This window comes from Bufo bufo, chromosome 1 (assembly GCF_905171765.1).
Source record: "Bufo bufo chromosome 1, aBufBuf1.1, whole genome shotgun sequence".
Classification (NCBI taxonomy): domain Eukaryota; kingdom Metazoa; phylum Chordata; class Amphibia; order Anura; family Bufonidae; genus Bufo; species Bufo bufo.
In genome coordinates, this window is record NC_053389.1 from 623,022,791 (window position 1) to 623,049,125 (window position 26,335).

The 26,335-nt window shown below is 44.0% G+C and overlaps 1 protein-coding gene across 1 annotated transcript in view; it reads left to right on the forward strand.

Annotated features, from left to right (window-relative positions):
• LOC120986240 (very long-chain acyl-CoA synthetase-like) overlaps positions 1-26,335 on the forward strand; it is a 115,513-nt gene that overhangs the window by 78,064 nt on the left and 11,114 nt on the right. Inside the window, exons 7-9 of the mRNA XM_040414707.1 lie at positions 2,251-2,341; positions 7,290-7,488; positions 10,920-11,017. Coding sequence (XP_040270641.1) covers positions 2,251-2,341; positions 7,290-7,488; positions 10,920-11,017 — 388 coding nt within the window. The remainder of the gene's footprint in view (positions 1-2,250; positions 2,342-7,289; positions 7,489-10,919; positions 11,018-26,335) is intronic.

The window sequence follows — 26,335 nt, forward strand, 5'->3', positions numbered from 1 at the left end:
GGTACAAAATATAGGTACATTTTATTGTACCCAAAAACAAAGATTACCACCACCTAAGTGCAAACAAAAGCCCCCATTTATTATTTATTCCATGTGGACCAGAGCATAAGAAGTCTGTCACTTGTATATCATAAGACAGTGAGGCAAGATAATCAAAGCATGAATGCCAAACTGCAAAAACAGATCCAAATAAAAAATTAGAAAGCACTAAGTGACATCCAAAGATTACGTGGGATAAAAGGTCCTGGAGCAATAAGTGACATCCAAAGATTAATTGCCGTGAAGAAAAGCAATGGAGCGGGGCGCAGCCTTAGCGAAATACTGCATGACTTTGGTGGAAGGTTGTGGCACATGGGGTTAATACTGTGATAGTGTGAGTTTGCAGGGGAGGAGTTTTGGGGAGGTGGAGCAGTAGATTCACGCCAGGTACTTAAAGCTGGATGGGAGGAGTTTTAGGTTGTCTGAAAGTGTAGAGAAGTTTCCCACCCACCCTCCCATAATTTATGTTTTTGGTGGTTTCGTTAAATTGCTCTTGTCGTAGCGAGCAGGTAGAAGATGGATCCTGGGATGCAAAACTTGGATAGGTGCATGGCTCCCTCTCTTGCGGCGTGCATCTAGGATGTTGTGGTGAATGGAAAGCTGGGGGATCCTGTTTGGGCTAAAAGCCTGGCAGGGGTTTAATTTTCAGGAGTTGGTGCCCTTGGCTCGGTGAGTGCGGCCGAGGGTAAAGTTAGATTAAACCTGGATCGTAAGAGGAGGTTTGCGAGGGGCGAACATAGTTCACTTGGATTGCCTTATAGGATCCCTTCACGTTTTGAAAAGTTACATGTTGGTGGATTAATATTTTGATTAATATTGTTAATAAACTTAAGCTACGGCCTTTTTACAACAAGTCACGTGGTCGAGTTTTATTTGTTAAAAGGGGTTGAGGGATACAGAGAGCCAGAAGATCTTCCATCCCAGGAAGTCAAGGTACTGGAGCCAGTAGCTTGCACAGGACCAGCCCAGCAAGTATCACTGGATGAACTGAATTCCTCAGGGGTCTGTGATTTTAAGGCCTAATAATGTGTAGCTGAGGGCACCATTCAGCCAATCACATGGTCAAACTCTATACATTATAATAGGAAAGCATTTTCTCAAATTTTGTCTTCCACCAGATATTATAATTACTGTTGTCAAATTAAGGCAGGCCTGAAGCTACAGCACCAATCCTCCTATTTATGCTAGAGGCTAACTGTTTTTCAGTTCCCCAGGACCCCCAAAATAAGGACATAAAATAAGGACACCGTCCATTTGTATGCTGCAAGTTCCTTATAGAAATGGCTATTCTTTTCCGCAATACGAACCAAAAGAGAACATGTGCAATATTTTGCTGAACATTCACTTGGATGTGGAGCGCACATGGATGACATACGCGTGCTGTCCGTATTTTTTGCAGCCTTGTAGCCTTAATCAGTCATTTAGATAGATATCTTTAAGCCCGTCACCTTGTACCTTCTACTCAAAAATTATAACAACAGGATAGAAATGGATCAGTCTGAGCAATCTGATTCTATTGATTCAAAATGTATCCTGAAGTTTCCAAAGAAATTAGAGAGACTATTGGGTCCTGTCTCCTTCGCTCCCTGGCTTTGGCCATTCCCCCACTGTCAACATCCGGTTTGACGCCCTCGCAACGGTGACCTGACCACCTTACGTCATGTCAATTGGTCACGTGATGAAAGGGGGTCAGGTCACTGCTGTGGCCAGTCATTGGCTACAGCGGCATCAAAACAGACATTGACAGAGGGGGACCCAAGAGAGACAGCTAAAACCAGGGAGAGATGAACTGGGACCCAGCAATGGGGAGAAAATAAGTATGCTTCCCTTGATAGGTCTGGCCAGGTGGGGGGGGGGTGTCTACAAAAAAAAATCCATAGAAGGTGGCCAACTCTTTCAACAATATGTATAGATAGAAAGAAAGGGATGGAAATGAGCTCTTAACAAGCTCTGTATCTTGGGCTATCGACATCTGTGTGTCTGTCCCACAAATAATAGATGTCCTATTCCTGTCCATTAAAGACAATAGGAATTTCTATTATTGGGCCTGCAAAAAATGTGGCATCACACGGCCTGTATCCGTATTTTCGTGACTACCACAAAACACATACGGTCGTGTGCATGTTGGCTTAATAGATTATATAATACTTATAATGAAATTGGAAAGAACAGCATGGAAGTCTGATTCTTACCATACATTATATTTTTCAGCTTCTTCAGCCTTTTGAAATTGTTAAATTTGATGTGGAAACTGATGAACCGATTCGAGATGCTGCAGGACACTGTATCAGAGTAGAAAGAGGTATGCATATTTGTACTAGTCAGGGGCGTACCTAAAGGTTCATGAGCCCTGGTACAAGAGTTCTGCTTGCACCCCCCCCAGTGCTTTGTGGCAAGGGGCAGGGGAGCACCTAGCCTTTCTAATGCCTGAGGAAACGCCCCCCAACCCATTCCAAATTCTCAACCTTACCCCTTCCCCTCAGACCTACAGTTAAAGGGGTTGTCCTCTTTTTACTACTGATGACATATCCCAGTCACCCTGCCGAGCAGCTGTTTGAAGAGAAGGCAACGCTTAAAAAAACACTGCCTTCTCTACTCTTTTTACCTGCTCGCTAGAGCAATTGCAGCTGTGAGCAGGTGTAATTACAAGTATGGCATCCCCATTCACTTCTATGGGATGGCTCCGTCTGTTCAAGAGTATACTACGGAGCCATCCCATAGAAGTGAATGGGGATGCCATGTTGTAATTACACTGCTCGTGTGAATGCTGCCTTCTCTTCTAACAGCTGATCTGATATCCTGAGGATAGTTCAATCCTGAGGATAGTTCATCAATAGTAAAAAGCGAACAACCGAAACATGCCAATGTTCTTGTTTGAAAGCTGACATTCCAAGCTTTCAGAAAATAGAAGAATGACGGGGGGGGGGGGGGGGGCTGCTTTAACTGCTCATATCTCTGGTTTGGTACCAGCTATATATGGACTTTGTATTGGCTGAAAGCTGACATTCCAAGCTTTCAGACAATACCAGAATGACAGCAATATATTCAGTACAGGGGAAGATATCACTGATAGAAATCAGGATGCTGTGAATGCAGCTGAAAGTGAAAGTAAAAACAGGTTTTACCCGCGATTATTCCCGATTTGATTTCTAACAGTGATTTCTTCTCTGTTGGGCTCTCTTGGACTTTAGCTGTTATTTTGGACTGTGAGCTTTCAAACAAGTTTCTAGCTGCTACCATTTAGCAGATAGCAGCATCTAAAGCAGCCCACCCCCCTATAGTTAGCTACTTTTCGCACTGCTGGAGCTGGACTCCGGCAAACCAGTTTGGTGGTTAAAGACATACTTGGAAAACATTACATACAGAGCTACAAATTATACAGGAGAATACAGCGCCACATATGTACCTCTTACATCCAGTGATGTCTCCTCTGATGTAGACATTCACTGTAGACTCCTTCTCCATTCATACCAGACCACCATGATTATTTATTTTAGCCATCTCTTCTCTCTGCAGTTTAACAAACAGACATCTTATTTTCCTGCTTTTCCATCCTCCTCCCACCTTCTGAACACTCATCCTGCCACCCCTAATACAATAGAAACAGTCCACCTGAAATGTCCTACTAATAGAAATAATTAACACTATGCACTCTGGTAGATAACAGTGCCCCCAATAGTTATAATATCCCCATTGTGCCCATACTAGTAATCGTGTTCCCCATAGCTCCCCAGTAGCAATACCCTCTTACCTTTCAGAACCGACCCCATAACAAACCTCTGATGAGACCCCCATCTAAGACCTCAGATTTCACCCCCATATCAAACCTCTGAGATCCCCCATTTCAGACCTCCGTTTCAGAACTCAGATCAGACCCCCATATCAGAAATCTCCATATTAGACCTCAGACAGGACCCCCATTAGATCTCCAGACCCCCATTAGACCTCCAGACCCCCTTTAGACCTCTCAGACCCCATTTGACCTCCAGACCCCATATCAGACCTCAGACAGATCCCTTTTAGACCTCCAGACCCCCATAACAGACCTCAGACCAGACCTCCAGACCCCATTAGACATTTCAGACCCCCCCATATAAGACCCCAGACAGACCCCTTTTAGACCTCCAGACCCCCATAACAGACCTCACACCAGACCTCCAGACCCCCATTAGACCTCTCAGACCCCACATATCAGATCACAGATCAGACTTTAAAATAAATAAATTAACTTATCTCTCCTCCTCCACTGCCACTCTCCTGGTCTGACAGTCTCCCCGGCTCTCAGGTCCCGCGCTGCACAGTCATCTGATTGCCTGCAGAGTCAGGTCATAATGCGCTCTGTACGTCCTAATGATGTAGACCGGCAGGACACAGCAGCACGGGCCCTGAGTAGAGCAAGAAGGGAGGTGCGGTAAGTACAGTGCTCACAGTGCTTTACTCCCCCGCCTCCTGCACTGCATCTTATAAAGTGAAAAGTGAAGTGTAAAGGATGCCCTTCTATGGTGGTTCGCATGTTTTCCGCTCCCTGCTTAAAAGACTTTCACTAACTTTTGAACCCTGGTCTAATTCGTGCCAGGTTCGGATATGTTACATGTCTATGTCGTGTATTGTAAAGGGTGGGACATTGTATAAGTTGAGTAGTGATGTCTGTTCCATTGTCTCTCTGTGTGTATTGGCGATTGCCCTCTGTCCTGAGAGATAATTGAATTACAACTCGGTTGTCTCCAGGACAGAGGACATTGTGTATTGTCCTGCCTGGGATGATTATGTTAACCATGGTGTACCATGATTATATCACAGGCAGACGGGAGGATGTTATGTGGGTTGTAACCTTTGTGTTATGGGTTAATGTATGTTTGTTGTGGGTGTCTCCCTTGCATGGCAGCAGGGGATAAAAGAAATTGTATTTTTGAATGTGAAGTGCATCCAGTAAAGTCTTGTTCCAGTATCCAGCTTTGGCTCATATGTGGAATTATTCAGCGCTACCAGCGATTTCTTATTTGGCGAATGGGGGATTCTTCAACTAATTGGAACTAAGGAATTACAAGGCGGTGAGATACAGAGATACCGTCACATGAAGCACCACTGGCAAAGGGGACCCTGTGAGCCCCCCTTGCTTAGGCCCCCGCTGCGATTCCTATAGCTACGACAGCGGTACTAGTAAAAAGCTCAGTGGGAAATATGACATGTTTCTGTACTTGAACTGTTACATAATACATTTTTGATGCTCTTGTCTGTCAAGATAACTGCTTTTCTGCTTTCCATATAATTTGCTGGATGTCAGAATCACACTTAAGAAAAATTGTAACAGAGTGAAGGTCTTTATATCAATCTGTAGAAATGCAATTGTGTTGATTTTTATTTTATTTACCACTAATGAAGTCAGTTGCAAGTGAGCTATAAATAACCATATTATTAGGTTAGTAACATATGTATCCTTAGCTAATCTAATTATAATATTTTCTTACAATGCTCTAAATATTACAATCCAGAAAACATTGAATGGGTATTCCTATTACAGAAGGTGGTGGCATATTGCTAGTATATGCCAGCAGTTTCTGATCAGTGGGGGTCTGATGGTTGGGATGGGAGCCCCATGATTCCAAAAATGCATTTTCATAGTTTTTCTCTGCACAGCAGTGCTTCCTAAGGATTTTTTTTATTTTGTTGAGATTACATACAAAAAAAAAGATTACATCAATCATATTGCCAAAGTCGCCAACCATCCCTACCAGCCTCTACCACTCCCCAATTGAGGTGTTCCCTAAGTTAATGGGGCTGTCCTGCTACATGCTACAGGAACAAACTCTCCATCAACTAAATACATTTACAGACACATCACACCTATCCCAACCTACAGCCCTGGTGCAGGAGGAAAAAAGAAAAAGAACACCCCAAAACTTAATAGACCTTTAACGCACAATTTTATCTTCAAAGGCACAAATGGCAAATCCTCCACATTCATATTTTTATAAACTTATAAACTTTCAACGATGAGCTTGTAGTATTTCCTTGGAAATCTACTCTCTCAGACTAAGGCCCCTTTCACACGAGCGAGTTTTCTGCGCGGGTGCAATGCGTGACGTGAACGCACAGCACCCACACTGAATCCTGACCCATTCATTTCAATGGGTCTGTGTACAAGAGCGTTGTTTTTCACACATCAGTTCTGCGTTGCTCGAAAATTGCAGCATGTTCTATATTCAGCGTTTTTCACGCAGCCCTGGCTCCATAGAAGTGAATGGGGCTGCGTGAAAAACGCATTGCATCCGCAAGCAAGTGTGGATGCAATGCGTTTTTCACTGATGGTTGCTAAGAGATGTTTGTAAACCTTCAGTTTTTTATCACGCGCGTGAAAAACGCATCAAAACGCATTGCACCCGCGCGGAAAAAACTGAACAACTGAACGCAATCGCAGACAAAACTGACTGAACTTGCTTGCAAAATAGTGCTAGTTTTACTAAACGCACCCTGAACGCATCCGGACCTAATCCATCACGCTCGTGTGAAAGAGGCCTAAGGGAGATTTTAAAAAAAAGCAGTAAGAATCTGAAAGCTTTTATCTCTTTCTACTAAACCCTACTGATCACATAGAAGCAATAATTGGGGTACTTCCTAATGATAAAAAAAAATCAACCTTCTGTAGTACCCCTTTAATCCTCAGTCTATAAGCCCTATGCAGATACAGTATTTATAAGTCTTCAAAGGTGTTGTCTGATTTAGACGATGAATTCATTTAAGTGTTTTAGGGCAAACCTAATAGAAGAGTTTTCCCATAAATACTGGTCTCTTTCATTTCAATGGAAATTTTTTTTAAAAATACTCAATTTTCCTTTCAATGGTGGCTGATCATGAGCTCTCCATTGGACATTTTATATTTCCCGGACATTCCCACAAGCTAAACTTGACTAAAATACTGTTATAAGGCCTCTACACTGGATTCAAAAACATAACTGAACAATAAAAGAAACCTGTCAGATGATGTCTGAACGTCCAATGATAGCGTCATGTTAATGTTGTGATAGACTGGATTTTTAAAATCACTCCAGGCAGAACTATTCTTATAGTGTCAGGCCTAGTACAGATCCCGGGGGTTAGGCTGCATGACACAGAGATGCAAACACCAAGGAGAGAATCCCATTGCCATGCATTGACGCCTCAGGCCTGTAATAGGCATAACACAAAATACCAGTTTTACCTGGAGTTTTTTATATGTTAAGTTAATGGTTAATATTTTTACTGTATCGTAGGTGAGACTGGACTGCTGATTGCAAAACATATTAATAGAAATCCCTTTAGTGGATATGCAGGAAATAGAAGCCAGACAGAAAACAAGAAACTTTACAATGTATTTGAAAATGGAGATATCTATTTTAACACTGGAGATTTGGTCATGGTTGACAAAGAAGGCTTTACATTTTTTCAGGACCGCCTAGGAGACACATTTCGGTAAATACGTTTATAAATGGTACTGAATGAAAGATTTATTAGACGATTTTATCAACATTGGTTTAAACCATTAATTTAGTCCACATGAAATATTGAGGCCTTCATTAACACTTTTTCTGCATTTAAACTTATGCAAAACACCATGTGCTTCAAGTATTTTTTATTTATTTTTTTAGATTAAATTTTTTATTGAGTTTTTCAAATAAGTATATAAAAATGCGATATTTTAATGATGTATTATTTTTTTAACCCTAGAAAAAATCCCCCGAAAACAGCGAAAATAAAGTGTGTATGTAGACGTAACGTCTAGCTGCAGCTTTTATGGGAAAAATGCAATTAAATTCTGTGTGTGATACCAGCCTTGGTTCTTTTAAAACACAACAAATGTACTGTACTCCTTCAAGAGGTTGTCCGGGCTTTTACTATTGATGACATATGCTCAGGATAGGTCATCAATATCAGATCGGCGGGGGTCCGACACCCAGCACCCAGACCGATCAGCTGAATGAGGAGACGGTGCACGCAGTGCTCACGTGCCGTCTCCTGTCTCTCTTCCTGTTCACCGCTGCTGTCTGTGGCAAAGAACACAGACCGCAGCAGCAAACAGGAAGAGAGAAGGAAGATTTCACGTGCACGGTGTGTGGTCTTTGCTATCTCCTAATACAGCTGATCTGCAGGGGTGCCGGGTGTCGGACCCCCGCCAATTTGATATGGATGACCTATCCTGAAGATAGGTCATCAATAGTAAAAGCCTGTACAACCCCTTTAAAGAGACCATTTCTGTATGGAGACTTACTGGAAGTACTCCATGATATGCCTTATATTCCCTTGTCAAATCCCAGGAGTATTGCAGTGTATTATACATGCAATCAGACGACTGCAGGTCCAAATGCAAAATAGGCTGTGTTTATGAGGGGTTAAAGCCAGAAATTACTTAGAGAGCTTGCCATCAATTCATGCTATTTAAACTATGGAAAGCATGACATTCCAATAGTGTCCTTTATGACAGAGAGCTATGATTTTGAGAGGCGAGTCTAGTGTGTGGCTTCTCCCTGCACTGTACGAGACTTGTTAATCAGGCTAAGCAGGGTGGTAAGAAACAGCACAGTGGACTCCTCCATGTCCCTGAACACTTCCCCATACCATACCCGGCGTGTTAATAAAACTAGGGGGGTCATTTATTAAGCTGAAATTCGCCGTAATCTGCAACTTCTTCCCACTCATGCCAGGTCTAAATAAGTGGGCGTGGCATGGGCGGGGAAGGCGGCCCGTCTCATTTTCCATTTTCTGTTTTAGGTGTAGAAAAAGGTCTAAATGTAAGCCAGCAAGGAAGCTGTCTTACATTTAGAACTGGCGGAGGATCCGCGGAAGTTATAAAGAGGCCTGAGCCTCTTCATAGCTTCGGCGGAACCACCGCTAGCTTAGGGGTTTATTAAGACCGGCATCTAAAACGCCGGTCTGAATAAATGTGCCCCTACATTTTTTTCCGAAACTCCAAAATGTTTCAGACTAAAACATAGCTTTCTATAATGATGATGGGCACGGCCATAGGTCAGCAGCATGGACCTGATGACAAGTTTCCTTTAACAATTAGCCTACATGATGGGCAGAGTCTAAGCAGGCAGACATTCTGTGCCTACTGGCTTCTGTCTCCATTGTTTGGAGGATGTGCAGGAATAATGGGTCAGTAGTTAGTTTGCCGAATCCATCTCTCTGTTATTCTGGCAGGAATAGGGATGAGCAAACTCGTGGAAGTTCAGATTCGCCGGGTTTGGCCAAACTTCAGGTGAAAGTTCGGGTTCGGGACCCGAATTTGACCTCGGACCCCATTATAGTCAATAGGGACGCGAACTTCACTTTATTATTTTCCGTTATAACATGGTTATTCTGGAAAATAATAGCATTCTTAAGACAGAATGCTAAATAAAATGGCAATTGAGGGGGTTAAAAATAATTTAAAAAACTCACCTCATCCACTTGATAGCGCAGCCGGTATCCTCGTGGTGGCGCGGTGACGTCATAGCAGATCCTTTTGCAGGTCCTTTTGCAGAAAGAAGAAAGAAGAGGATACCGGCTATGCGATCAAGTGGATCAGGTGAGTTTTAAAAAATATATATTTTTAACCCCTCAAAGGCCATTTTATTTAGCATTCTGTCTTAAGAATGCTATTATTTTCCATTATATCCATGTTATAATGGAAAATAATAAAATCACCCGAACACCGAACCCGAACTTCAGTGAAAAAGTCCGGGTCTGGGTACCCAAACTCGCAAAGTTCGGTATGAACCCGAACTTTGCAGTTCGGGTTCTCTCAACCCTAGGCAGGAATAATCTAATTTTACATGCTCCAACCAAATTGAATTTCTAGGCCACAGGTGCCAACACAGGTTGCCCCTTTACATTCATAAACCTTCAAGATAACACAAAGGCCTCTTTCTCGCGTGTGAGGGCCGGACAAGATGCGGGTGCGTTGAGGGAAAATGTACAATTTTTCAGCGCGAGTGCAAAGCATTTTAATGCGTTTTGCACGCGCGTGAGAAAAATCGGCATGTTTGGTAACCAGACCTGAACCCGGGCTTCTTCACAGAAGTTCGGGTTTGGGATCGGTGTTGTGCAGATTTTATTATTTTCCCTTATAACATGAATGCTAAGTAAATTAAGGATGGAGGGGTTAAAAAATAAATAAAAATTAAACTCACCTTGTCCACTTGTTCGCGTAGCCCAGCTCGTCTTCTTTCTTCTTCTTTGAGGACCTGGAAGGAAAAGGACCTTTGGTGACGTCACTGCGCTCATCACATAGTCCATCACCATGGTGATGGACTGTGTGATGGACCATGTGATGAGCGCAGTGACATTACCAAAGGTCCTTTTCCTCCCAGGTCCTCAAAGAAGAAGAAAGAAGATGAGCCGGGCTACGCGAACAAGTGGACAAGGTGAGTTTAATTTTTATTTATTTTTTAACCCCTCCATCCTTAATTTACATTCTGTATTAAAAATGCTATTATTTTCCCTTATAACCATGTTATAAGGGAAAATAATAAAGATCGGGTCCCCATCCCGATTGTCACCTAGAAGCCATGCGTGAAAATCGCACCGCATCGGCACTTGCTTGCGGATGCTTGCAATTTTTTCACGCAGCCCCATTCACTGCTATGGGGCCTGCGTTGCGTGAAGAACGCACAATATAGAGCTTGCTGTGATTTTCACGCAACGCACAAGTGATGCGTGAAAATCACTGCTCATCTGCATAGCCCCATTGAAGTGAATGGGTCTGCATTCAGTGCGGGTGCAATGCGTTCACTTCACTCATTGCACCCGTGCGGAATTCTCGCCCGTGTGAAATGGGCCTAAGAGTTATGGGGGCATGATAATCACAGTATAAGTAAATTTTTTGTTTTGCCTGCTATTGGTGTAACATGAATTTTTTTCAGGTGGAAAGGTGAAAATGTGGCAACAACAGAAGTGGAAAACGTAATGTTAATGTTGGATTTCATTGAAGAAGCCAATGTTTTTGGTGTTGCAGTGCCTAGTGAGTAAAGAAAATATTTTTTCTATTTACATTTATTTTAAGGTATCCATCGGTCAGCAGATTTGTACCTATGAAACTGGCTGACCTGTTAGAGGCTCTGCTTTCTCTGCAACTGCCACACCCTCTCCCCTTTAATTGACAGAGCCATGCAGGTGTGATCACGTTTACACTGCCTGGCCCTGTCAATCAAACTGCAAAGGGCACAGCAGTTGCAGAGAGAGCAGAGCCTCTAGGTGTAATGGCAACACCCCCATTGCTTCTAGGGGCTCATTAGTATACATTAAAACATAATATTTCTTAGCAACACGGGCACATATGAACATGAGACCAACACAGATGCTTTCTGCTGACAAGGGCATATAATAGTCTACAGCATGTAGGTTTTAGCTTTGATAGTATAGATTTTTATTCAACATGTGGCAATATTTGTTACGTTCCGGCTCGCAGGCCTTCCTCGGACACTATGCCGCAGGTGTGGAAAGGAAAGTCAGAATTGCAGACGCAGAGTTTGTAGTGCGTGAAGACACATGTGAGGAAAATGGGCGTCCCAGTGATACTGACCATTTTTGCAATACACTTTAATTACTGAAATCGTAGATTTTGATTAGAAAATTGGCTCTAAAGTGCCCCATTTTGTGTCTTAGCAACCCTGCCTATTTTCTGTTTACTTAAAGGGGTTGTCCCACTAGAATAGTGTACAGTTTTCAAAATGGATACTTTTATAATTGCATATAAGTAAAAAGCCACTGAGTTATTCAATAAAATGTATCTGTATAGCGGCATCTCCAGTTTTTTTTTTCTTATTTCTTATTAACTGAGATGGCCGCACATGCTCAGTTGTGATAGGGAGAGCATCGACACGCCCCCTTAGCTGCAGCAGAATACACACTCCCCTTGAGTTGTCAGCTTCATATAAATGTAGCAGAGCAATGAAAATCTCTGGATCCATGTGCGGTACAGGGCTCTTTCTAGCTTTGTTAGAAACAGATTGTAATGTACTATATGATCTTTGATTTTCCTTTTTTACACATTTCCTTAGTATTTTAAGCTAAAAAAAAAAAAAATTTAATCTATTACATTTTCAAAATAACAAAAAAGGGAAAGGGCCTAAATCAAAAGTCCGGGCAGCCTGCGTGGTTAGTAGCTATTAGCACCCTCTTTGTCAAGTATCACATCTTGTAAATGATTTTTATACCCAGCCAAAAGTCTTTCAATTCATGACATTCTACAGTATATGATCTGATTTTCATTTTTTTAATTAGTCATGGGATAACCCCTTGAACTGTTGAGACACGCTCCACATTGACTGTTGCTGCCCTCAATGCCTCTCTCCACACATACACTGTATGTATACATACATATATTTATATACACTACTCACAAAAAGTTAGGGATATTTGGCTTGTGGGTGAAATTTCAGGGTGAGACTAAAATGCACTCTAACCTTTAACGGTGAACTTAATGAAACCTTTAGAGATGAGAAAATTGAATCCCACGAAGTGGAATTCGATCCGAATTTCAGGATAAATTTGATTTGCCTAGAAACCGAATTTCCTTGTGCTTCGTGTCACCGAATCGATTTAACCTGAAATTGTATAAAAAAACAAAATAAATTCAAACTTACCTCTTTCATTTGCTCACGACGGGCCGCCAGTCTCCATCTTGCTTGAAGATCTCGGCCAAAATCCGCGCTGCACGGGATTTCAGCCGAGATCTTCAAGCAAGATGGCGGCGGCCGGCCCATCGCGAGCAAATGGAGGTGGCAAGTTTGATTTTTTTTTTTTTATTGTTAATTTTACACTCACATGTATGAACATGGCATCTGAGGGGTACAATGACGGGGGCGGCGCTATCGCAGCTCCCTTTAATTGCACCTGCTACTTACAAAAAAATGCACTTCACAAATTTTTGGTGAAATTCGCCGAATCAAACTTTTAAGAAATTCGCTCATCTCTAGTAACCTTCTATAAACTTTTGAATGCACATGTATAGCTGTTCAGTGTTTCAGTACTTTTTGCACAACTTGCTGTTCTCTAACAAGAAGCTTAATGGCAAAATTGACAATAGGTGCTTGATAGATGAATTGCCCAATAAATTTCAATTAGAACTGGTATTTAAACAGTACTTCTCATCATAATGTTCACATTTTGACATTATGAGACCAAGACGACACCTAACAATTGATCAAAAGTACCTCGCCATTGCAAGGCTCCAAACAGGATGTTCTCAGACGGAAGTGGCCACAAAGCCACAGAGTGTCATCAGCAGGTTGCAACAGAGATACAGAGAGACTGGAGGAGTCACATAAAGGCATAAAAGTGGACGTTCTTTTGGCCACATCCCACACTGATGACTGCTTCATTGTGAACAATGCCCCGTGGAACCGGATGATGAATGCCACATAACTCCAGGCACATTTAAATGAGGTGAGAGGCACCCAAGTATCATGTCAGACCATTCAAAACCATTAACATCAGCGTGGTCTGCATGCTAGACAACCTGCAAGGGTACCTCACCACAAGCATCATCGTCTTGCATAGGTCAGGGAGCATCTACGCTGGACGCAGGACCAGTGGGCGTCAGTGCTGTTCACTGATGAAAGTTGATTCACGTTGAGCAGAAATGATGGCCACCAACGATGTTGGAGACGTCAAGAAAAGCACTATGCATCAGCCACTGTTTGCCTATGGTGGTGGTGTTACAGTGTGGGCAGGTGTGTCTAGTCAATACAGAACTGCCCTACACTTTGTGAATGTTACAGTGACAATCCCATACTACTTGAATAACATCATTAATCCAGTCATTGTACCTCTGCATGAACAACACAGGCCTAATTTCATCTTCATGACAATGCACCAGGTCATCGAGGTTGCATCATTAGGGAACGGCTGCTGGAGACTGGGGGACCTCAAATGGAGTGGCCTGCACTTTCTCCAGACCTGAATCCCATTGAAAACCTATGGGATCAGCTTAGGCGCCATGTAGAGGCTCTTAACTTTGTACCCCAAAACCAGATGAGGAGATTACCATGGCATGCTTCTACTTAAATGCCCTACTTTCATTATATAACATCACTGTATTGTGAACTTTTTACGTTTTCCATAAATTTCACCCGATATATTTTTAGATATACTAAAAGCAAAAGAAAACAGCAGAAAAGTCAATTTGTGAAGGTTTGGGTGCAAACCCTCTGTGAAGGTAGGTTATAGATCCACTAATATATCCAAATTCAAACACTGAGGCAGCACTCCATATACTGTAGGGTGAAGAAGGTGTTGACCCGTTTGTTCTGCAAGCAACGTTTCAGCACACCACAATGAGGCCTTTGTCAAGCAATAAGGTAGTGCCATGTGCAACTTTAAATACTCACATACATGATTACAGATTAAATGGTGACATAGGCAATGTGAAGTAATTGATATAAATCATAAAACTATACATTAGTTATACAAATCGGCATGATTGCAATACCAAACTTCATATAATTAATGTCCATGATAATAGATTGAAGTCCATGATAGTAAGTTTCAACGTGATACTTAATAATACAAAGTACAAAAGTGTACAATAAAGTGTCCAGTGTAATAGGGGTTAAAAACAAAAATAAAATGGATCCGGGGCCCAAGCCCCAATGCATATGGCCCAAATCGAACACCCCCTGCTCACTCCTACCCGCACACTCTAGCACTAAAAACATTTTACTGTACTTGCTATACAGCAGCACATACTTCTCACATGCAGGGCCTTCCAGGTGACGTCTCCTCTGATGTAGATCTTCTCTGTCATCATCTTTTCCATTCAGTCCAGACAACTTCTCTCAGCCGCGCCTCGTCTCTGCAGAGTTTCACACACAGACATCTTAGGCCCCTTTCACACGGGCGAGTATTCCGCGCGGGTGCAATGCGTGAGTTGAACGCATTGCACCCGCACTGAATCCTGACCCATTCATTTCTATGGGGCTGTGCACATGAGCGGTGATTTTCACGCATCACTTATGCGTTGCGTGAAAATCGCAGCATGTTCTATATTGTGCGTTTATCACGCAACGCAGGCCCCATAGAAGTGAATGGGGCTGCGTGAAAATCGCAAGCATCCGCAAGCAAGTGCGGATGCGGTGCGATTTTCACGCACGGTTGCTAGGAGACGATCGAAATGGAGACCCGATCATTATTTTTTTCCCTTATAACATGGTTATAAGGGAAAATAATAGCATTCTTAATACAGAATGCATAGTACAATAGCGCTGGAGGGATTAAAAAAAAAAAATTAAAAAATTAAACTTACCTTAATCCACTTGCTCGCGCAGCCCGGCTTCTCTTCTGTCTTCTTTTTTGCGGTCTGCAGGAAAAGGACCTGTGGTGACGTCACTCCGGTCATCACATGGTCCGTTACATGATCTTTTACCATGGTGATGGATCATGTGATGGACCATGTGATGACCGGAGTGACGTCACCACAGGTCCTTTTCCTGCACACAGCAAAAAAGAAGACAGAAGAGAAGCCAGGCTGCGCGAGCAAGTGGATTAAGGTGAGTTAAATTATTATTATTTTTTTTTAACCCCTCCAGCCCTATTGTACTATGCATTCTGTATTAAGAATGCTATTATTTTCCCTTATAACCATGTTATAAGGGAAAATAATACAATCTACCCAGCACCAAACATGCCGATTTTTCTCACGCGAGTGCAAAACGCATTACAATGTTTTGCACTCGCGCTGAAAAATCGTGCATGTTCCCGCAACGCACCCGTACCTTTTCCCGCAATGCCATTGTGAAAGAGGCCTTAGGCTTCTTTCACATTAGTGTTCTTTGCGGATCCAGCATGGATCTGCAAATACGCTTCCGTTACAATAATACAACCGTCTGGATCCGTCATGAATGGATCCGGTTGTATTATGTCTTCTATAGCAATGACGGATCCGTTTTGAACACCATTGAAAGTCAATGGGAGACGGATCTATTTTTTATTGTGTCAGAGAAAACTAATCTGTCCCCATTGACTTACATTGTGTGCCAGGACAGATCCTTCTTGCTCCGCACCACATCGCAGACAGAAAAACGATGCAAGCAGCGTTTTAGTTTCCGCCTCCAGAGCGGAATGGTGACTGAACGGAGGCAAACTGATGCATTCTGAGCGGATCCTTTTCCATTCAGAATGCATTAGGGCAAAACTGATCCGTTTTGGACCGCTTTTGAGAGCCCATGACAGATCTCAGAAACGGAAAGCCAAAACGCTAGTGTGAAAGTAGCCTTAGCTTCCTCATTTTTCTATCATTATCGTCCAATCTCAAGTTCCAACAGTTTTATCCTGCTGCTCACCGTACTCACGAATAGCCCCAAATACTATCCTGAAAAAAAAATTGTGCCATACAGATAGTACCCCCCTAGTAATAGTGCTACTCAAAGTGTCACCACGGAGGAAATGGGTTGGATTGATATTTGGAGGGTATTACAGTAAACTAAAAAAATATTCATGCTTTTCAAAGACACATAGGAGTTTATCACGGATTGATCTAGTCTTCACAAACAACACAGGCGTGTTGGATATTGAAGGGGTTAAATATGGACAAAGTGGGATCTCGGACCATAATCCAATTATCATAAATATAAAAACACAAAAAAAAAACTTAATCAGGATGCACATAAATATAGGGTGGATAAATATAATGGGAATACACAACAAGATTTTAAAAGAGATAGGGGAGTTTTTTGAGATGAATGATAAATCAGCGTCAATTAATATAATTTGGGAGGCTGCGAAGGCCTATATAAGAAGGATTTTTACAAAGCACACGGTAATATACAAGAAAGGGATCTTCTTAATCGTAGTGAGACCTCAGCACACGTCTGATTAGAGCGGCTTTTGTGGGTGCTCGTCTCCTGTTGACCTCCTTCCACCCGCGGAGTGAAATTGTAGTTTTAAATAAGTTTTCAGAGACAGCACACCAATGTAGCTTATAATTCAACCTTTATTTACCAGTGGTACATTCTCTATGACATTTATTGCTATCTGCAACGTTTCGGGCCCATTCGGTGCCCTTTGTCAAGCTGGATGGCCGGTCTGCGTGTTTCCACCGCACGCCGTGGAAACACGCAGACCGGCCATCCAGCTTGACAAAGGGCACCGAATGGGCCCGAAACGTTGCAGATAGCAATAAATGTCATAGAGAATGTACCACTGGTAAATAAAGGTTGAATTATAAGCTACATTGGTATACAAGAAAGGGATAAGGGAAAAAATTATCAACTTGCAACAAGAGGTGGAAAAGTATGAGGATAATTATATTAAAAACCCTACAGAAAGAAACTATGAGGCTTGGGCAGAGAAAGTTTCAAAACTGGAAGATGAGCGACTCTTAATGGCAGAGCAACAGAAAGAAAATTACGTGAGGGACAACTATATCTATGCGCATATACCTGGTAAAAAGTTAGCGGCCCTAGTAGCGAAAAAAAATAATTATATACATTGCCTACTAGATAAATCAGGAAATAAAATGACTGAACAAGCGGCGAAAATAGAATTGACCAGGAATATTTTAAAGACATATATAATACCAAGATAAATAAGAATTTGGTGCAAATTCAACAGTTTCTGGAGACAATAACTATCTCTACGTTAACAGCAGAGCAAAGTGAGAAATTGGATGCCCTTTTGAACGCCCTGGAAGTAGACAAAATATTATCTAGTATCACGAAAAATAAATCTCCAGGAATAGACGTTATCCCGTTTGAAGTTTATCCTCAGTATAAAGAAATATTAATCCCGAAATTATTGACAATGTGGGACGACTCGAGAAAGGCAGGGAAACTGCCAGACTCACTGAGAGAAGCACTAATTACATTGATTCTAAAACCGGGGAAAGATCCAACCTTTCCGGACTCATATCGTCCCATTTCGTTAATTAACACGGACAATAAAATATTGGGAAAGATTTTGGCAACTAGACTTAGAAGTGTGGTGTCGGGATTGGTACATGAGGATCAGACAGGGTTCATGTCAGGTAAGACCACAACAGATAATGTCATGCGCTATTTTGTGAATACCCAGCTTGAGCCCGTAAATTGTGGTGAACGACTGATTGTTACATTGGATGCCTCAAAGGCGTTTGATACTGTAGAATGACCCTTTTTGATGGCAACATTGAAGAAGATGGGAATTTATATGCTGGGTAAATCTGCTATATACGGAAATTTCAGCAAAAGTGATATTGAACGGGGAATATTCTGATAATATACATATTCGTAGGGGAGTTAGACAGGGATGCCCTCTCTCCCCCTTGCTTTTTGCTATAGCTATGGAGCTGTTAGCGGATATGATCAGGCAAGACGCAGCAATTGAGGGGTTCAGGTTTGGTGAACACGAGTAAAAAATTGCTTTATATGGGGATGACATTATGCTGTTTGTAGGCTCACACAGATCATTGGCTAAGATCTTTCAGGTGTTTGACCAATATGGTAAATATTCTGGGCTCAGGATAAAGTAGTCTAAGTCAGCATGCGTCCCGATTGATCCTCTGAATAATTTTATCCCAGGAGCACTGTAAATTAAGAAGATTAATGAACCCGTTAAATATTTAGATATTCAAATAACACCGAACCCCAAGGACTATATCCAACTGAATGTGACCCCTAAAATAAAGGAAATTAAGAAAAAAATTGAGGTATGGAAAAGACTGTATGTCTCGATGGCAGGTCGTATCTCCTTGGTGAAAATGTGCCTGTTACCATCCCTTAACTATGTCCTGTGGAATGCAGCTAGCATACTAATGGACCTGATCTGGCGAGGAAAAAAACCAAGGATAAAAGCACAAATATTGTGTATTCACGAGAGGGAGGGCGGATAATCAGTTCCTGATGTGGAACTCTATTTAATTTCCATCCAAATAAAAAATATGATAATGTGGAGTAATACGCAAAGATTCCATGATTGTAGAAATAAATAAAAGGCTAGAGAAATGTACTCTCTTTCAATTAATCGAAGCTGGGATTTTGGGACAACAGAGTAGTAACAAGATACCGCTCTTCGAGCTGATGGATATGGTTTGGAGACAGGCAAGAAAATTGTGGAACCAGGTTGGACTCCATGTAGACACCATACTGTGGGGAAATACCCATCTTACTGATTTGAAGTTAATTGAACAGACAGTGTGGTGGAAACATGGAGTTTATAAACTGGGCCAGATATGGAAGCAAGGTGATATAATAACATATGAAGATCTTAAAAAAGGAGTATAAATTGGGCAATTTAGAAGTGAGATTCTTTTACCTGCAACTAAAATGTGCGTTACGAAGGTTGGTAGGAAAAACTACACAAATAGATACCCTTTCGCAGTCGCTGCTTAATATATCTAGGTTAACGGCAGGGGGGAAGTTAGTGTCAAAAATATATGAATGTTTGTTACACCAAAAGACTAAGGGAAGAGCAATTTCTAGTCTAATGCATAAATGGAGAGAGGTTATAAACCCCCAGCAAGAAGAGCTCTGGGCATCGGCAATACAGCAAAAAAATAGGGTCTCAAAGAATTTTTCATATAGGATTACCCAATTTTAAATACTATATCGTCTCTACTACTCCCCTGAGAAACTAATGAAATATTATAAACCTAAAGTGTTTAGCTGTTTAAAATGTGGGGAGGTAGGGGTGGACTATGTCCATATACTCTGGACGTGCTGAATGATTCAGGAATTTTGGGTACAGGTTAAGGATACAATAGAGCAATATTATCAGTTTACAGTGCCTAATAAATTTGAGATATGTGTATTGGGGTGATGGACAAAACGGACATCCCCCAACATCAAGAAATTGCTTCCAAACTCCTTTTTCAAGCAAGGAAATGTATTATGGGACATTGGGGAGGTAGGGCTCCCCCTTCGATTAAAGAATGGGAGAGGCTCACTAGAATTTCACTCGGTAGAGAAGAATTCCATCTGGTAAATATTTTTTTTAAAAATTGATTTGTTAAATTATGGCAGATATGGCTAATGTAAGGTTTTTTTTTCCTACATGCTGGGACCCCGGGAGGCAGGGAGAGAGAAAAATATTTTTTTTTGTTCCTTTTTTTAGGCTTCAAATAAAGAAATTGGGTGTGGGGGGGGGGGGGGGGGAAGTGGTATACAAGGTTCTGTAATTTAAAGCTGTTCTAATACTTTTGTATGATGTAAAAAAAATATAAAATAAAGATTATAAATAAAAAAATTAAAAAAGTGTCACCACTAGTAATTCCCTTGTAGAATGCCCTCATTAGTAATGCTGCCCCAACAGTGATAATGCTCCCAAAGTGTGGTTAGTACTTAGTAGCACCCCCTTTGGCACGTATCATAGATTGAAAACGTTTTTATAGCCAGTGTGAAGCAGTGACAGGCCTCATGGCTGTTAGGGGAGGTGTATGTCAGGACTTTCCATATCTTCCCCATCAGTTGCCAGGCCTGAGGCAATACCAGATGCCACAATCACCCGAGAATAAAAGAAACCTCAGAGTGAGAGAAGGTGGAGAGTGGGATCCTGGGAAATGTGATCCTGAGTGTGGAAGCAGAGTCTGGCAGAGGCTATGGATGTGTGGTTTCAGCCAGGAGGCTGGGAGAAAGCCTTGAGTTGGCGGACAAAGCAACGCCTGGGAGGGTCACAGGGCCATAGTCAGGCGGACTTCTGAGCTCCAATCCTCCACAAGAGAAATTGAGCTTGTGTAGGGAACTGCTAATACTGCTGAGATGTAGTGTATCTGGCCTCTTTGACCCTGCTGCTTTGCTTCAGAAACCTTAGAGATTCAGTACAAGGTTTGTTTTGTAAACACAGTGAGTCAGAGCCATGAGGGACAGAGCTGCAGTAAGGAGACATCTTATGGTTCCAGAAGTCTAAGGCAAGTGGCATGTGTAATCTTTATAACTAGGAATAGATAAGCAGAGCTTTGAGTATCTGGATCCTTAAGATCAGCTAATGAGGCTGGAGTGTATAAGAATAGATTGCCACCTGCTCCTCTTTATCTCCCTCACACAGAGCAGGTAGTTTTGCTCTGTTACTTATATATTCACAGAATCTAGCTAGTAATTGTAGTTAGGGATCAGTATATAGTTCAGGGTAGTGATAGGTTAGGCTTCCGACAACCAACTAGATAGTTAGAGGCCCGGTTGCACTAGTAGATTATGCTAGTTTCACATTAGCGGCAGGGGAATCCGGCAGGCTGTTCCGGCGGGTGAACAGCCTGTCAGATCTGTGCTGCCGCTAGTTCAGGTGTGCCCCTGGACTGCCGCTCCATCCCTATTAACTATAATGGGGGCGGGAACAGAGTTCCGGCGGCAGCACTGTAGCTGGCCAGCTAAGACCTGTCTTAGGTTGCTAATATAGCTTATATGTTTATACAGCTAGACCTGCCAATAACCTTAATATAGTTCCTATGTTTGTGTGTTAAAGACAAAAGCAGAGTTATTTACAGTGACTTCAATTTTGGATGTCATATAACTGTTATATACTGTATATTGTGTTCACAGAAGCAGAAAAGATAATATGCCTTTAAGATTCATTATATGGATGTGAGGTAAGCTCATTGACACAGCAGAAACAACAGAAAGCATAGAGTTAAACTGTTGTTGCTGGGCAGGAGACTAGACCAATCACAGCCAGCCTCACACACAGCAGGAGTCTTGGCCAATCACAGCCAGCCTCACACACAGCCTGTGTGTGAAATTCCCTAGCAGGAGCTGCTAGAAATTATTATTCATCAGAGAGAGAAGCTGAATAGACATTCACTCCACTAAGAGCTGTGTTTTATGGAAGCAGAGAGGGCAAAATAGATATTTAAAACAGGTATATAATGTTCCTACTGTTAAGATAGTGATTAGAACTGTATACTGAACCAGTTATATGTGTGTTTACTTACAGTTCCACCAATTTCAAACTACAAAGTTCACAATCCAAATTCAAATTTCATATTGTAATCGAAATTGCATACAACCATACCAGATCATACTCAACCAATCTGCAAATAGTTACTGCTAACTGCATATTGCAAATTGTGACCAAATTCAGCAAGTTAACTATTAGTTAGATCTCAGATATACCTCTCAGAGAGATCATAAAGTGCTTAAATAACTTAAAGTGAGAGTACAGATACTCAAGAGAGAAATATATCCACCATTTTATGTTTGTCACGGAACCATGAACCAGACGTACAACAAGAGATAAATGAAAATAAGAAGGCTTTATTGAAAACGGATGGTGAAACCGAGCAGAGTCTTTGCGAAGCCAGAGGTCAGGAACCAGAAGGGTAGTCAGACGAAGCCAGGATCAGGAACCAGCAGGGTAGTCAGACGAAGCCAGGATCAGGAACCAGCAGGGTAGTCAGACGAAGCCAGGATCAGGAACCAGAAGCAGCAGCAGTCTTAGAAGCATGTGAACACAAGAGGACCAAGCAAGGAACTGAAGCCACAGACCTCCTATATATATGAGCTAGGCATCCAGCTCCTCCCAGGGGAAGGAGGAGCCGCAGGGTGGAAGGCTACAAGAAACCCAGACCCCAAGATGGCCGCCAGCACATGTCAAACGAAGGAGAGCAGCAAGCAGGTAAGACCATGACAGTACCTCCCCCTCAAGGGCCCCTCCTCCGCGGAGCACAAAACGGTTTCTGAGGGAAGCGTGCGTGGAAGGCTCGGAGCAAGGCAGGAGCATGGACATCTGCGGAGGGAACCCAGGAACGCTCCTCTGGACCATAACCACGCCAATGGACCAAAAACTGCAACCGACCGCGGACCAGGCGTGAGTCCAGGATATTGCTCACCTCATATTCCTCACGATTGCCCACTTGGACCGGACGAGGCCGAGGAACCGAGGAAGTGAAACGATTACACACCAGTGGCTTCAACAGGGAGACATGAAACACGTTGGAGATCCGCATGCCAGGAGGAAGCGCAAGGGCATAGGCTACCGGGTTTACCCTGCGAAGCACTCGGAAGGGACCAACAAAGCGAGGCGCCAGCTTGGGAGTGGGCACTCGAAGGTTGAGGTTGCGGGTGGACAACCATACACGGTCTCCGACCTGGTAGGAAGGAGCAGGCGCTCGTCTGCGATCAGCCTGGAGTCTCTGGCGCTGCGCAGAGACCTCAAGGGACTTCTGGATCTGTACCCAAGAAGCACGTAGGACGGAAAGGTGATCCTCCACAGCCGGAATATCCTGGGGAGAGAATACCTCCGGTAACACGGCAGGTTGGAACCCATAATTGGCCATGAAGGGAGACGTCCCAGAGGAAGAGTTCACCGCCGTGTTCCTGGCAAACTCAGCCCAAGGCAGGAGGTCAACCCAATTGTCTTGGTGATCGGAGACATAGCAACGAAGGAATTGCTCCAAGGCCTGATTGGATCGTTCTGCGGCCCCATTGGACTGAGGGTGGTAGGCCGAGGAGAAGGAGAGATGAATCCCCAACTGGGAGCAAAAGGCGCGCCAGAACCTGGACACAAACTGACTCCCTCGATCCGACACAATCTCCTTAGGCAAACCGTGCAACCGGAAGACCTCCCTGGCAAAAATCGTGGCCAACTCTTGTGCAGAGGGTAACTTCTTGAGAGGAACACAGTGGCACATTTTGGAAAACCGATCCACAATCATGAGAATGACCGTATGGCCTCGGGATGCAGGGAGGTCCACAATGAAATCCATCCCCAGGTGTGACCATGGGCGCTCCCCGGTGGCTATGGGTTGCAGAAGGCCCAACGGAAGGTGCCGAGGGGACTTACTCTGGGCACAAACGGAGCATGCCGCTACATATGCGGCGATGTCGGAACGTAGGGAAGGCCACCAGAACAGACGTGAAACAGCCCAGGACAGCTGATTCTTTCCAGGATGCCCCGCGGTCTTGGAGTTATGGTAGGTTCGCAACAACCGAGTGCGCAACTCCTCAGGCACAAAACATCTGCCGTTGGGTCTCCCAGAGGGAGCACCAGATTGAGCCGCCAAAATCTGCTCACCCAGGGGAGAGGTCAGGCTGGTGCGAATGGCGGCCAGGATCTGATTCGGAGGTATGACCGAAGTCGGATTCGACTCCTCCCTGGACAGCTCGGAGTACTGCCGTGATAAGGCATCCGCCCTGATGTTCTTGGAACCGGGTAGGTAGGAGACCACGTAATTAAAACGTGACAAGAACAGAGCCCATCTGGCCTGACGTGGTGTCAATCTCTTGGCCTCAGAAAGGTAGGTCAGATTCTTGTGGTCCGTCAGGATGAGAACCGGAACCACCGAACCCTCGAGCAAGTGCCTCCATTCTTTGAGGGCCTGCACGATGGCCAATAACTCCCTGTCACCAATCTGATAGTTGCACTCCGCGGAAGACAGTTTCCGGGAGTAAAACCCACAAGGAAGCAGAGGACCCTCTGGTGTTCTACGCTGAGACAGAAGGGCGCCTACTCCCGTCTCAGACGCGTCCACCTCGAGGACAAAGGGCAACCCAGGGTTGGGATGCGACAGAATCGGAGCCGACACAAAGGCGGACTTTAGGGCCTCAAAAGCTCGGATGGCCTCGAGCGGCCAGACCTGGGAATTACTGCCCTTCCTGGTCAGATCCGTGAGAGGCTTGGCCAGCATGGAAAAGTCCCTGATGAACTTCCGATAATAATTGGCGAAGCCCAAAAAGCGCTGCAGGGAACGAAGACCACTGGGCTGGGGCCACTGTAAGACAGCCGAAACCTTCTCAGGATCCATGGAGAACCCCTCAGCGGAAATGATGTAACCTAAGAAGGTTACCTGGGATCGGTGAAATTCGCATTTCTCAAGCTTACCGAACAGCTTGTTCTCTCGTAACCGTTGCAACACTCGTCTGACATCCAGAATGTGGGCCTCCATGGATTCAGAATATACCAAGATGTCATCCAAATAGACCACCACACACTGCTGCAACAGGTCACGGAAAACATCGTTGATGAATTCCTGAAAGACTGCGGGCGCATTGCACAACCCAAAGGGCATAACCAAGGATTCGTAATGACCGGTCCTGGTGTTAAACGCGGTCTTCCACTCATCGCCCGCCTTGATCCTTACCAGGTTATACGCCGCCCTCAGGTCGAGTTTGGTAAAGACCGTGGCCCCTTTAAGGCGATCGAACAGCTCGGAAATCAAGGGTATCGGGTAAGCGTTCTTGATCGTGATGCGATTGAGACCCCTGTAATCGATGCAAGGCCTCAACTCACCGCCCTTCTTTTTCACAAAGAAAAATCCAGCCCCTGCCGGGGACGAAGATTTGCGAATGTGTCCGCGTGAAAGCGCCTCCCTCACGTACTCCTCCATGGCCTCATTCTCCGCTACCGACAGTGGATAGACTTTGCCACGAGGAGGAACGGCACCAGATTGTAACTCTATGGCACAATCGTATGGGCGGTGCGGAGGTAGGGCAACCGCGCGCACCTTATCGAATACATCCCGGTACTCCTCGTATTCAGGAGGCAACAGAGAGTCCGAGGAAGTACACAGCAACTTGACAGACCCATGGATGCAACTAGCCCCACACTGCGGTGACCACGAGAGGATCTCGACCGATCTCCAATCGAAAGTCGGATTATGCTTCTGGAGCCAGGGGTACCCCAAGACCACCGAGTAGTGTGGAGACGAAATAACCTGGAGGCAGACCGACTCTCTGTGAACGGCACCAATGGCTATCCCCACTGGAAGGGTCTCATGAGTCACGTGTGGCGGCAGAAGGGGTCTGCCGTCTATCGCCTCAAGAGCCAGTGGGGAACCTCGAGCCTGCAGAGGAATGGAATTGGCGGCAGCGAACACACTATCAATGAACAAACCACCAGCACCAGAGTCCACCAACGCTGGGTCGTCACCGAGCCCCCGACCCAGGAGAGGACAACAGTGATCAGTGGTTTGTCAACACGGGAAACCGGGGACGAGGAGACTCCACCCAAGATCTGCCCCTGACAGGATCTCAGGGTACGATTGTTTCCCGGACGGTTCGGACATGCCAACCGAAAATGCCCACCGAGACCACAGTACATGCATCGGCCCTCGCGTCTCCGGAGTGCCCTCTCCCCCTCGGACAGGCGAGCAAACCCCAGCTGCATGGGTTCACCCCCAGACAAGTCATCCCCAGGAGGCGTGGGAGGAGAGGGAGGCACGGGTGGGACAGCAAACGTAGGCACCAATCTGTTAGAAGACCTCCGCAGGTTCTCCTTAAAGGAAGGTCTCTCCCTGAGTCTGGTGTCAATCAAAATCAGGAAAGAAATAAGAGACTCGAGCTCAACTGGTAGGTCCTTAGCTGCAACCTCATCCTTCAAGGCATCCGAGAGACCATGAGAGAAAGCAGCGACCAGAGCCTCATTATTCCAGCCCACC